At 46.4% G+C, this 14,268-nt stretch overlaps 1 protein-coding gene across 1 annotated transcript; it reads right to left on the bottom strand.

Moving 5' to 3' along the window:
* Positions 1-3,653: 3,653 nt before the first annotated feature.
* OXT (oxytocin/neurophysin I prepropeptide) lies at positions 3,654-4,428 on the bottom strand. The gene is made up of 3 exons (XM_068987574.1): positions 4,309-4,428; positions 3,800-4,001; positions 3,654-3,709 (listed from the first exon to the last, which is right to left on the bottom strand). Exons 1-3 carry the CDS (start codon positions 4,426-4,428, stop codon positions 3,654-3,656), a joined length of 378 nt encoding a protein of 125 aa, XP_068843675.1.
* Between the last annotated feature and the right edge of the window lie 9,840 nt (positions 4,429-14,268).

Here is a 14,268-nt window from a genome sequence, read left to right on the forward strand (position 1 = left end):
AAGAGTCTTCTCCAACACCACAGTTCAAAAGCATCAGTTCTTCGGTGCTCAGCTTTCTTTATAGTCCAACTGTCACATCCATACATGCTACTGGAAAAACCATAGCTTTGACTAGATGGACCTTTGTTGGCAAAGTAATGTCTCTGCTTTTTAATATGTTGTCTAGGTTGGTCATAGCTTTTCTTCCAAGGAGCAAGTGTCTTTTAATTTCATGGCTGCAGTCACCATCTGCAGTGATTTTGGAGCCCAAGAAAATAGTCTGTCACTGTTTCCATTGTTTCCCCATCTATTTGCTATGAAGTGATGGGACCAGATGCCATGGTCTTAGTTTTTTGAATGTTGGGTTTTAAGCCAACTTTTTCACTCTCTTCTTTCACTTTCATCAAGAGGCTCTTTAGTTCTTCTTTGCTTTTTGCCATAAGGGTGGTATTATCTGCATATCTGAGGTTATTGATATTTTTCCCGGCAATCTTGATTCCAGCTTGTACTTCATCCTCCCCAGCATTTTGCATGATGTATTCTACATATAAGTTAAATAAGTAGGGTGGCAATATAGAGCCTTGATGTACTCCTTTCCCAACTTGGAACCAGTCTGTTGTTCCATGTCTTGTTCTAACTCTTGCTTCTTGACCTGCATACAGATTTTTCAGGAGGCAGGTAAAGTGGTCTGGTATTCGCATCTCTTGAAGAATTTTCTACAGTTTGTTGTGATCCACACAGTAAAAGTTTAGTTTAAAATCTACACTATACTAAATTTAGTAGGTATGGAAGTAGGGCAAACTTATTTTCCACATAGACTCTACTGAAGACTGAGATTGCTGTCCTTCATTGTTGTACTGGAGGAGCTGAATAGTACAGTGTGACATAAAAATGAATCACAGCAATGAATGCTCAGTGATGATTGTATTTTTCAGACTAGAATGTTCTGTCCTAAAGCTTCTCACAGCTGCGAAGAGCTCATCACTGAGGTTGCCCGCAGAATTCTGGCATGCACACATATGCATTTTTATTTTACAAATGAGTATTATTTCATCATGTATAGACACTAATTCACATTTTTTTAACAGAAATTTGGGGTATCTCTTCATATCAGAACATTTATCTCTATCACAATCTTTTTGTTTTTTAGTTTTTATTAAGAGAAATTACAAATATACAAAAAAGTATAGCCACTAAATAAAGACCCATGGGGTATTCACTCCCCTCCTTCACTCTCACAGTTTTCAGCACAAGATCCTTTTCTCATCTCTACGTCCGCCCCCTCCTCCCACTCTCAAGTCACCCCAGCAGACATCCCATGTTATCTATAAATGTTCCAGTGTGCATCTCAAATAAGAGAGTTTTTTAAAAGTAGTTTATTTTTAAAATTGCTTTTATTGGAGTATAGTAGCTTTACAATGTAGTGTTAGTTTCTGCTGTACAGCAAAGTAAGCCAGCTATATGTATACATATAGCCCTTTCTTTTTGGATTTCCTTCCCATTTAGTTCACCACAGAGCACTGAGTAGAGTGCCCTGTGCCATACAGTAGGCTCTCATTAGTTATCTATTTTATACATAGTAGTGTACATATGGCAATCCTGATCTCCTAATTCATCCCCCCCATTTCCCCTTTGGTGTCCATACATTTGTTATCTGTGTCTCTGTCTCTATTTCTGCTTGCAAATATATTCATCTGTATCATTTTCTAGATTCCACATATACATGATACAATACAATATTTGTTTTTCTCTGCCTGACTTACTTCACTCAGTATGACAAGCTCTAGGTCCATCCATGTTGCTGCAAAAGGCACAATTTCATTATTCTTTAATAGCTGAGTAATATTCCATTGCATATATGTATCATATCTTCTTTATCCTTTCCTCTGTTGATAGACATTTAGGTTGCTTCCAGAGAGGGACTTTTCTTTAAGATATGACCATAGACTATAGTCACACACATGCAGGCCCCAAGCCCAAATTCAATAATATACATTATTATCAAATATTCAGGCACTGTTCAAATTTCCCCAGGTGTCCCATGAATACATTCTGTGTGAGTGATTCACTGATATTTGAGTCCATCTTTTTTTAAGGTACAAAAGGGAATATTGATTTTCACAGTGCTTCAGCCATCTTATTTTCCTGAACGTCTTGTAGAGAATGGCTTCCAATCTCTTTTTACTGCATTTGTTATAAGAAGGCATAACCATGAGATGACCTTATTGTGTGTATGTCACCCAGTGTAGCCTGATCTGTTTAGCTACATATTAGAATAATGTTATTTTGTACTAAATTACTTCCCTTTTCTCTGTATTACTGCTAGGATTTGAAATAAAAGACCCTGATGCTGGGAAAGATTGAAGGTGGGACAACAGAGGATGAGATGGCCTCATTGACTTGATGGACATGAGTTTGAGCAAGTTCTGGGAGTTGGTGATGGACAGGGAAGCCCTGCATGTTGCAGTCCATGGGGCTGCAAAGAGTGGACACGACTGAACTACTGAACGAAACGGAATGGAACTGAACTGAACAGAGTGAGACAGGCTCCTGTTTTATTTGGAGTGGGTGTGCACCCTCTGAAATCGTTGGTCCCATAGCAAGAGTAAGTGAAGGGGGAGAGAGGTTAGACTTTTATAGATTCTCCAAAATGGTCTTCAATCCAGGAACAGATGGAAAGCACAGGATGCAAGCATCCCTCTGTTCTTGTCTTCTGCTTTTGTTGTCGTTTCTGTGGCTATGGGCTCTCAGGAACCCCTGTCGTGCAGGGTCCCCAGTGCTGTCACATTCCTTTACTGCACACGCAGGAGCAGGGCTCCTGGCTTCCTCACAACACTGGGGACCCGGGTCTTCCAGCCCAGCCCCTCTTCACCACCACCCCTTCTGAGGGTACCGGCTGCCTCCTGTGGCCTGAGAGGCCAGCTCCTTGAAGACTGGAGAGCCCTTCAGCGGCCCCCGCCAAGCTCCTCCCCCTTGCCCCGCCCCGGCCCCGCCCCGGCCCGCCCCGCCCCAGGACAGCCCTCTAGGGTGGCTCAAGCCTACTTCCAGATGTCAAGAAGTCTCACTCTCCCCGACTGACCGCCAGCCCTTCCTCTGGTCCCCTGTCAGACCCTTGTCATTGTCTGCCCAACTCTCCCTTTAGACTTCAGAAAGTGAAAGAAAGTGAAGTCGCTGAGTCGTGTCCGACGCTTTGCGACCCCATGGACAGTAGCCAGCCAGGCTCCTCCGTCCATGGGATTTTCCAAGCAAGAATACTGGAGTGGGTTGCCGCATCTCTAGGGTGTCTTCCCAACCCAGGGATCGAACTCGGGTCTCTCGCACTGCAGGCAAACTCTTTACCGTCTGAGCCACCAAGTTCCTCCCATGTCCAGACTGTTTGGAGTTGGAAACTGGGGGCTGTTTCCATCTGCCTGGGAGCCCGCCGTGTGGTACCCCCGCCCCTTCTTCCATCCACCGCTATAGGATGGCGCCCTGGACCGCGGCTCTGATTGCGTTTGAAGCGCCGAGCGCCGAGGATCTTGGATTCCCCCAAAGCCCTTCCCTCCCCATTCTGACACTCAGACACGAGACTTGTTGGAGGGGAAAAAAAGGCTTTATTTCATTGTCATAATTTCTGGGGATGATTACAGAGGGAGTGAGGGCTGCGCTCCGATGGTGTTAGGGGCCGGCCGGTCTCAGTGCTGGGAGAAGGCGGCCTCGGGGTCGCAGGCGGGATCCGCGCGGCAGCCGTCTGCACAGAGAGACGCCGAGTCAGGGCCACCCTGGCCCGGCCCGCCTGGTTCCGGAGCCCCGGCCCCGTCTCGGCCCCTGCCCGACTCACCCGGGCTGCAGCAGATGCCGGCGGCGGCGCAGCGGCCCCCGCTCCCGCAGGGCTTCTGGCCGGACTGGCAGGGCGACGGCAGGTAGTTCTCCTCTTGGCAGCGCAGCGCCTCGGCCGTACCCACGAAGCAGCCCAGCTCGTCCCCGCAGCAGATGCTGGGCCCGAAGCAGCGGCCTTTGCCCCCGGGGCCGCAGGGGAGACACTGGCGGGAGGGCGGGGATGAGCCGGGGCCGGGAGGGGACCGGCCGGGGAGGGAGACCCTGAGGGGTGGGGGGCTGAGCCTTGCGGGCGAGGGCGGCCGGAGGAGCGCTGGAGATGGCGGGTCTCCCCGGCTCTCTTTGGGCCCAGAATTGGTCGAAGGAGGGCAATCAAAAGCTCCTCCGCTCCCTCGATTCCCAGGCTAGGTGGGGCCGGTACGCGGTCAGCGCGGGAAAGGGGGCGGCGGGGGCGACCCTGTGGCAGCGGGCCTGCCAGCCCCGAGAGCCACGGGACGAGGGCGGGGCGCTCACCGTGCGCACGTCGAGGTCCAGCACCGCGCGCTTGCCGCCCAGGGGGCAGTTCTGAATGTAGCAGGCGGAGGTCAACGCCAGGAGGCCGAGCAGGCAGCAGGCGAGGCTGGAACCTGCCATGGTGCAGACGCGCTGGGCTCCGGGCCGGGGACTGCGGCCGTCTCTCGGGTCTGGCCTTTTAAGCCCGGCGGCCGCGTGGGCGGAACGGTGTCTAAGAGGGCAGCCGCATGACTGGTCACAGCGCGCCGCTGTGGGTCAGGCCCTGCGCCCCCGGCGCGCCCCCTCATTTGCAGGGGCTGTGCCGGGTCAAGGTTATGTCTGCTAATGGCTAATGTTACGGGAGATGATAGCGAGTGCCGCTAGGGGAAGCAAGCAGCTCTGGGCAGGGAGCCTGTGCCGTGGCCTGGGTCCTAGGGTGGGACAGGGAGTATGGGGGCTGCGGCCCAACCGAGGACTCTCTCATTCCTTTGGGGTGAGGGGTCAGGATGAACACTCGGGCCCTCCAGGCGAGAAGAGATTGGTTCAGGACTCCCCCATCTGCCCTCTTGGCCAACCACACACACCCCCTAGCTCCCCTCTGCAAGCAAGTTCTCTTTCTGAAATCTGATTTCCTGGAACCCCAGCCCGGCTCCCTACACCAACATCCATTAACCTGGAGGAGACTCTTGGATATGAAAAGATTTTATTTTCTCTCTTCTAAGTGAAATTCAGCCTTTCCTTCAACTATAAGGTAGGCAACAAACCGCAGTGGAATTTGCAATACCTGTGACTTCGTCACAAATTGAAATGGCTGATATCCTCCTACTGCATTACAACAGCTGCTGCAAATGCCTCTGAACATCAGGCGCACCATCACTGTGAAATTATGGATTATTGGACCGTCCTGCCACTAGATCTTGTTAGCTAAACAAAGCAGCACATTTGTGACTGTATCTCAAACGTTTTGATATTTTGATACCTGATCATAAATATAGCTGGTTCCTTTTCTAATTTCATGTCTTTTGTTTGATTTTTTTGCATTTTTAATGTACAGTATCTTAAAATGAAAATAATTAAAAGAAAGAGAGACTACCTCAGTGGAGTGTTGGTCAGTGTTGCCATGAACAGGGAGGTTCAGCATGGATCCTCCTTCAAGAAGGCACTTGCCACCAGCTTCTGGGAGAGTGGTCAGCAGATAGCCTTTGGCTGACAGCCCATCCAAGGCCTGCCTCAGCTACAGACAGCTGCCTCATCCAAGGTCGTGGTCACACCATTCTCCGGCGGCCCATATTCAATGACTTGTCCATTTTGGCCCAATGCTGGACAACTCTGAAGGACTATTTCAGCTTAGGACATCCTTGTGGGGTCAACTGAGGCCTGCATGGAAGTTCTCTCTCTGTCTAGCTCTGTTTCCAGCCCATCCCTCTCACAGGTGTGGGGTCCCAAGGACCCTTGGTAATAAGCATGTATGTTAGTTGCTCAGTCATGTCTGACTTTTTGAGACCCCATGGACTGTCGCCCACCAGGCTCCTCTGGCTATGGAATTTTCCAGGCAAGAATACTGTAGCAGGTTGCCATTTCCTTCTCCAGGGGCAATAAGCATCTTGCATGTTAGACTTCATTTCACTCTGCTCTCTGGGGACTTCAGTGTGCAAGAGGAAAAGATGAGATCATTGGCACTCATGGAAGAGAGGCAGCCTCCTCTGCACTCTTGCTGACCCTCTTAGAGGAGGGTGCTGAGGCTGCCAAGCTGAGCAGGTCAAGCTGGCCTGGACTATCAGTCAGCAGCTGATCTTGTTTCTCACCCAAATCAGTTCATTGGCATGGCTGGTCTAGAAGGCCAAGGGCTCGACCCTGGAGGCAGCCCCAGAAAGTCCTCCCGCCTGTCCTGTGGGGATGTTGACCTCACCCAAGTTAACAAATGCACAGAGATTACTTCGGCCTCATGGCCCCCAGAGGGCTGGCGTTCCTTCATCTGTTCAACAACTGTCATCTGAAGATGCACCAGGTCCCAGGACAGATGCTTGGAAATACCAGTGAACCAAACAGACAAAAATCCCAGCCCTCAGGGGCTTATATCCTAGTGGAAGAGGAGAGGCAATAAGCATATTTCAGTAGGTTAGGGGTGGTAAGGGCTGTGGAGGAAAGCCGGGGGCAAATCACAGTTTTCCTGAAGTCTTCAGCCTAGGCCTGTTTGTGAAGGTGACATCTTGACATTTGAAGGAGGCGAAAAAGAAGCCACATGGATATCTGAGGGTGGCCTGGTTTTCTATCGTTAAGTCCCAAATGACCGCAAATTTAGTAGCTTAAAACAGTATACGCTTATTATCCCACAGTTTCTGTGGGTTTGGGCACTGCTCAGCTGGGCCTTCTGGGTTACAGGTCTACTGTCAAGGTGTCAGACAGGCTGCACTCCCTTCTGGAGTCTGGGATATTGTTGACATAATGCAGCGCTTACAGCTGTAGAACTCATGTGATTTGCATCTTCAAGGCCAGCAACAGAAAGAAGGTCTTTGGTGCTTCAAGTCTCTAAGTGCAAGCAACCTTCTTTTTAAAGGTCTCACCTGATAAAGCCAGCCGCAGGATCACCTTTGAACTCAAAATCAAAGTGATTAATTTGGATAATTACCAAATTATCCAAACTACTGCACAATTGCACTCATCTCACATGCTAGTAAAGTAATGCTCAAAATTCTCCAAGCCATGCTTCAGCAATATGTGAACCGTGAACTTCCAGATGTTCAAGCTGGTTTTAGAAAAGGCAGAGGAACCAGAGATCAAATTGCCAACATCTGCTGGATCATCAAAAAAGCAAGAGAGTTCCAGAAAAACATCTATTTCTGCTTTATTGACTATGCCAAAGCCTTTGACGGTGTGGATCACACTAAACTGTCGGAAATTCTGAAAGAGATGGGAATCCCAGACCACCTGACCTGCCTCTTGAGAAACCTAGATGCAGATCAGGAAGCAACAGTTAGAACTGGACATGGAACAACAGACTGGTTCCAGATAGGAAAATGAATACATCAAGGCTTTATATTGTCACCCTGCTTATTTAACTTATATGCAGAGTACATCATGAGAAACACTGGGCTGGAAGAAGCATAAGCTGGAATCAAGATTGCCGGGAAAAATATCAATAACCTCAGATATGCAGATGACACCACCCTTATGGCAGAAAGTGAAGAGGAACTAAAAACCCTCTTGATGAAAATAAAAGAGGAGAGTGAAAAAGTTGGCTTAAAGCTCAACATTCAGAAAACGAAGATCATGGCATCCGGTCCCATCACTTCATGGGAAATAGGTGGGGAAACAGTGGAAACAGTGTCAAACTTTATTTTGGGGGGCTCCCAAATCACTGCAGATGGTGACTGCAGCCATGAAATTAAAAGACACTTACTCCTTGGAAGAAAAGTTATGACCAACCTAGATAGCATGTTGAAAAGCAGAGACATTACTTTGCCAACAAAGGTCCGTCTAGTCAAGGCTATGGTTTTTCCAGTAGTCATGTATGGATGTGAGAGTTGGACTGTGAAGAAAGCTGAGCACCAAAGAATTGATACTTTTGAACTGTGGTGTTGGAGAAGACTCTTGAGAGTCCCTTGGACTGCAAGGAGATCCAACCAGTCCATTCTGAAGGAGATCAGCCCTGGGATTTCTTTGAAAGGAATGATGCTAAAGCTGAAACTTTGGTACTTTGGCCACCTCATGCGAAGAGTTGACGCATTGGAAAAGACTCTGATGCTGGGAGGGATTGGGGGCAGGAGGAGAAGGGGATGACAGAGAATGAGATGGCTGGATGGCATCACGGACTCGATGGACGTGAGTCTCAGTGAACTCTGGGAGTTGGTGATGGACAGGAAGTCCTGGCATTCTGCGATTCATGGGATCGCAAAGAGTCGGACACGACTGAGCGACTGAACTGAACTGAACTTGGATAATTGGGCCCATAATTACATCTGCAAAATCCTTTCATATTTAGCTTATAGTGTAATCATCAGAGTGACTTCCCAACACTTTTACTGTATTCTTCTATGGGTTAGAAGAAAGTTACAGGTCCTACCTGCATGCAACAGGAGGGGATTATGCAAAGGTGTGGATACTTGGGGCTTCCTAGGTGGCGCTAGTGGTAAAGAACCCATCTGTCAATGCAGGAGACGTGAGAAACTAGGGTTCCATCCCTGGGTCGGGAAGATCCCCTGGGGGAGGGCATGGTAACCCATTCCAGTATTCTTGCCTGGAGAATCCCAAGGACAGAGGAGCCTGGTGGGTTACAGTCCATGGGTCACAAAGAGTCGGACATGACTGAAGTGACTTAGCGTGCGTGCACACACACATAGGCGTACCAGGGATGGGAATCCCAGGGCCATTTTAGAATTCTTATGTTGGACCTGTCACTTTCTTTTGGAGGGAGACTTATGTAGGCAGGGAAAAGAGCAAGTGCAAAAGAACTGAGGTGGAATGTCTGACACGTTCAAGGAACAGCAAGAAGGCCAGTGGGACTGGAGTGGAGTGACTGAGTCTTGAGGTCGGAATGGTCACATGGGCCTGGGTCACATAGGACCAAATGAAATGGGAAACCAGAGAGGGTTCTGAGAAGTGGAGTGATGTGAAGAGGTGTTATGTGATCCAGCTTACATGTTATTAGCACAAATTTGGATATCGTGTTGCAGAAAGACTGTGGGGAAAAGGTGGAGGCAGGAAAGAGGAGGCTCCTGCAGCAATCCGTGCAAGGCATGATGGTGGGCTGGACCAAGGTGGTAGGGTGCATGGGGGTAGAAGTGACCCAATTCTGGATGTATTTAAAAGAAAGTACCAACTGAGGTTTGCTGATGGGTTGGATATGAGTGGGATAGGAAAAGAGGAGTCAAGCAGTGGGAAGGATGAAGCTTAGTGTGGACTAACAGATGCTCATCACACACCCAAGGAGACTGAGCAGGCATCCGGGTTTTAGAATCTGGAGTTTAGAAGAGAGGACTGGGCTGCAGATATGTAAATTTGGAAATCATCAGTACCAATATTTAAAGGCACAGACCTGAGTGAGATGGCTTAGGGGGAGTGATTTGAACCCCAAGTAAGGTAGGAGAAAACAAGAGTATGAAGACAGGATCACAAGGAGGAGGAAATGATCAGATGTGCAAATGCTTCCTGACTTGAAAGTTGAACTTTATTTAAACAACTTCAATAAAGTATAATTTATACAGGGCTTCCTTGATGGCTCAGTGGTAAAGAATCCTCCTTCCAATGTAGGAGATGTGGGTTCAGTCCTTGGGTTGGGAAGATCCCCTGGAGAAGGAAATGACAAGACACTCAGTATTGTTGCGTGGAAAATGTCATGGACAGAGGAACCTGGCTGGTTACAGTCCATGGGGTCACAAAATAGTCAGACATGACTTAGCAACTAAACAAAAACAACAACATAATTTATACAACATAAAATTCACCCATTGTAACAGCAGCATTTGATGATTCTTATTATAGTAAACAGTTATGCAACCATCGCCTCAATCCAATTTTAGAATGCTTCCATTCTAGGAAGAAGTCCTTCATACCTGTTTGCCATCACTCCCTGTTCCTACCCTCAGCCCCAGGAAACTACTGACATAGATTCAACTTTTCTAGAAAGTTCTTATAAATTTAACCATATACAGTATGTAATCTTTTGTGTCTTGCTTCTTTAACTTGCCATTGTGCTGTTGAGGCTCATCCAAATGACTGTGTGTGTCAGTGGTTTGCTCCTCTGTATTACTGAGAAGTAGTCCATAGATGAACCACATTTTGTTTATCCTTTCATCAGTTCATGGACAAGAAGCAACAGTTAGAACCAGACATGGAACAACAGACTGGTTCAAAATTGGGAAAGGAGTATGATAAGGTTGTGTATTGTCACCCAGCTTATTTAACTTATATGCAGAGTACATTATGTGAAATGCCAGACTGGATGAATCACAACTGAAATCAAGAATGCCAGGAGAAATATCAACAAGTTCAGATATGCAGATGATACCACTTGAATGGCAGAAAGTGAAAAGGAACTAAAGAGACTCTTCAGGGTGAAAGAGGGGAGTGAAAAAGCTGGCTTGAAACTCAATATTAAAAAAAAATCAGACTTCCCTGGTGGCACAGTGGATAAAGAATCCATTGGCCAATGCAAGGGACAAAGTTTCAATCCCTGGTCCAGGGAGATTCCACTTGCCTTAGTTAGAATAGGAAACAGGAGTCCAGAATGGCGGTGGCCAAAAGACAAGGAAGGGAAAAGCTCGCAAAAATAGAACAAAGGAAGGTCAAAGGCAGGTCTGAGCACCTGAGTGAGGACCTCAGCTGGAACAGACAGCACTCCTGGCTAGCCCAGTTTACACAGGGCAGGCCCGGGGGGAGGAAAGAAAGCATATAGAGAGAGGAGCCAAAGCGCCTGCGCCCCCCCCCCCCCTTTCTCTCTCTCGCACGCTGGTGCGCTCCCCCACTCTCTTCTCATCTTTGGGTCGGCATGCCCTCACCCCTTGAGAATGGATTTCCTTGCTATTTTCTAAGTAAAATAGAGCTGTAACACTGATTTGTCTAAGAGCTATAATACGGTCTGTCCAAGACCCGAGAGCTGTGATGTGCCGAGGGCTTTAATGTCCGTCACTCCAAATCTTTGTTGCGACAAGACAGAACCAAGGAGCACAGACTCGCCTGACAGCACAGTGGATTAAGAATCCATCTGCCAACGCAAGGGACAAAGTTTCAATCCCTGGTCCCGGAAGATTCCACTTGCCTTGGAACAAGTAAGCCCGTGCATCCTAACTACTGAAGCCCACGTGCCTAGAGCCTGTGCTCCACGACAAGAGAAGCGATGGCAATGAGAAGCCCGCACACCGCAAGGAGACTAATCCAGTCCATCCTAAGGGAAATCAGTCCCGAATATTCATTGGAAGGACTGATGCTGAAGCTGAAACTCCAATACTTTGGCCACCTGATGAGAAGAACTGACTCATTGGAAAAGACCCTCATGCTGGGAAAGATTGAAGGCGGGAGGAGAAGGGGACGACAGAGGATGAGATGGTTGGATGGCATCACCGACTCAATGGACATGAGTTTGAGTGAACTCCGGGAGTTGGTCTTGGACAGGGAGGCCTGGCGTGCTGCAGTCCATGGGGAGGCAAAGAGTCAGACACGACTGAGCAACTGAACCGAACTGAACTGATTCTCCTCTTTGAATTTTGGTCCACAGGGAATGAATCTCCAATCACTTTACCCATGGCGGTGGTGGGGGCGGGGGCAGGGGGGTGGGGGAGTCTACCTCCTGCCTCAGGACAAGATTTACGGAAGGCCCTTAGAGTTTTGTGAGTTTTTCCATCCATTATCATGGTGAAGATTGGAGAAAAATTGGGTAACCATTTTGAAATACACTCAGAGCACTGTCTGTAACAAAAGCCTGCCCTCAAGGGAAACTACTTTATCAGAGCCTTATCTGACCTGGGGGAAGAGTAATTAGGAATTCAAGTATACCTGGACTAACAGCCAAGTTTGGAGTACAAAATGAAGGAGGGCAAAGGAAGCTGTAATCCACTGTGTAAAGAGGAGGATGACTGATGGTACATTTCCAGCCTGGAGCCCATCTATCTCCTACCTCAAGATGTCTATCAAAACCAACCAAACAAGCAAAAACAGAAACAGGGAATAACAAGTGTTAGCAAAGATGTAGGTAAATGAACTTTTCTGCACTGTTGGTGGGTCTGTAAGATGGTACAGCTGCCATGGAAAACAGTATGTTGAATCCTCAAGAAATTGAAAAAGAAAATTCTCATATAATCCAGCAATTCTACTTTAGGGTATATATCCCAAACAATTGAAAGCTTGATGTTGGAGAGATATTTGCATACCCATATCCATATCAACGTTTTATTTACAATAGCCAAAAAATTGGAAGTAACCGCTGGATGAATGGGTAAACAAAATATGGTATATACATGCAAAGGAATACCACTGTATTTCAATGATCAGTGCAAATTTCACTTTAAAGGTAGGAGGGAATTCCCTGGTGGTCCAAAGGTTAAAACTCAGCACTGTTATTGCCAGGGCCTAGGTTTGATCCCTGATCAGGGAACTAAGACCCCATGCCACAGTGCGGCCCCCCCCCCCCAAAAAAAAAGAAAGAAAGGAAATTATGATATGTGATGTAAATGGATAAACTTTGAAGACATCATGCTAAGTGAATAAGCCAGTCACAAAAAGACAAATACTATATGAGTTTGTATGAATTCACTTATATGAGCTACATAGAATAGTCAAATTTAGAGACATAAAGTAGAATGATAGTTGCCAGAGGCTGGAAAGAGGGGGAAATGGAGAGTTGACTTCTTGGGTAGATAATGTCATAGTCATTTTGGAAAATGACCTTATTCTGAAACCATATATGTGTAAGTGTTTAGAGATGAAGAGTTATGATGGCTGCAACTTACTTTCAAATGAGAGATAGAGGCAGAACGTAAATGCACAGAAAGCAACTGATTTAAGAAACAGAGTGATATTAGAGGAAACAAACTGAGAGAACAGCTACCTATGGTTCTGATACCCTTCCTTCTGTCATTTCTTTGTAAAAAATGTAGTCGAATTTACCAACTTTTGAAGGCCCTGTCACTGTCTTGGTGAGGCTGCCCTCTGCTGGCCACATGGGCAGCTGCAGAGTGGATCTGAGTTTCCTCCAGCAACTGATTCTCAGTTTGACTGTATTTGGCATATAATTCTTTTGAGGAATCACCAGATTATTTTACTTCATGGTATGAGTTTGAGGTCATTCCCTAGTTTCACTAAAAATAGCATTTAACATGTATTGAGCACCAAGCCCCAAGCACTGAACTTAGCTTTACATGAATGTCTCATTTTTTCACAACAATCTTATAGATATCAGTATTACTTCTACTTTACTTTTAGGAAACTGAAGAATAGAGAGACTAAGAAATGTTCCTCAAAACACTCAAAGTAGTAAGAAGGGGAGCTGGGCTCAAATCCAGGCCGACTGCACCAGGTTCATTACCACTAAGCTATGTAGCCTCTCACAGTGTATCTCTAGTTTTAATTTATTCATATCAATTTCTGGATTGAAGCAGTGAGGGAGGCAATCATGCAAACACTCTCATATCTCTTGGAGATTTTTTATTTCTCTAATAAATTCACAAAAGTGTTCAGAAAGCCACAAGGTGTGACCCAATTTGCTCAAGTCATCCCCAAATTAGTCTTCTGGAGCAGTCTACTTGCAAAAATCATCCAAAAGCAAAACCTTAAATTTTGCCAGGTCAGGAAGTAACTGAAATATTAGCAATTTGCTGTTATTGGCTATATACTTTTTATTTATTTTTATTGAAGCACATAATTGATTTACAGTGTTATGCTAGTTTTAGGTATACAGCAAAGCGATTCAGATATATACATCCAAATCAGCATGTGGGCTCAGCAGTTGCAGCACATAGGCTTAGTTGTCCTGTGGTATGTGGAATCTTCCTGGACCAGGGATCAAACCTTTGTTCTTTGCATATGTATAATATGCTCAGATGCTCAGTCGTGTGCAACTCTTTGCGACCCCATGGACTGTAGCCTGCCATGCTCCTCTATCCATGGGATTTTCCAGGCAAGAATACTGGAGTCAGTTGCCATTTCCTTCTCCAGGGGATCTTCCCAACCCAGGGATCAACCTGGGTCTCCTGCATTGCAGGCGGATTCTTTATCAACTGAGCCACCAGGGAAGGCCAACTATAAATATATATATTTGTATATTTAAATATATATCTTTATATATATATATATATATATATATATATATATATATATATATATATATATATATATATATATATATATATATATAACATTATGTATATTTTTGGCTGTGCCGGGTCTTTGTTGCTGCACGCAGGCTTTCTGGAGTTACAGCGAGTGGGTGTTACTCTCTAGTTGCAGTGCATGGGTTTCTCATTGTGGTGGCTTCTCTTGTTGCAGAAC

The sequence above is a fragment of the Capricornis sumatraensis genome, chromosome 15, assembly GCF_032405125.1.
Source record: "Capricornis sumatraensis isolate serow.1 chromosome 15, serow.2, whole genome shotgun sequence".
Taxonomy (NCBI): domain Eukaryota; kingdom Metazoa; phylum Chordata; class Mammalia; order Artiodactyla; family Bovidae; genus Capricornis; species Capricornis sumatraensis.

Excerpts from the sequence above, each read along its gene's own strand:
- OXT (XM_068987574.1), bottom strand. The coding sequence starts at position 4,428 with ATGGCAGGTTCCAGCCTCGCCTGCTGCCTGCTCGGCCTCCTGGCGTTG. Across the intron at positions 4,002-4,308 it reads TGGACCTCGACGTGCGCACG|TGTCTCCCCTGCGGCCCCGG; the intron begins GTGAGCGCCCCG and ends CCCTCCCGCCAG. Across the intron at positions 3,710-3,799 it reads CGGCATCTGCTGCAGCCCGG|ACGGCTGCCGCGCGGATCCC; the intron begins GTGAGTCGGGCA and ends CTCTCTGTGCAG.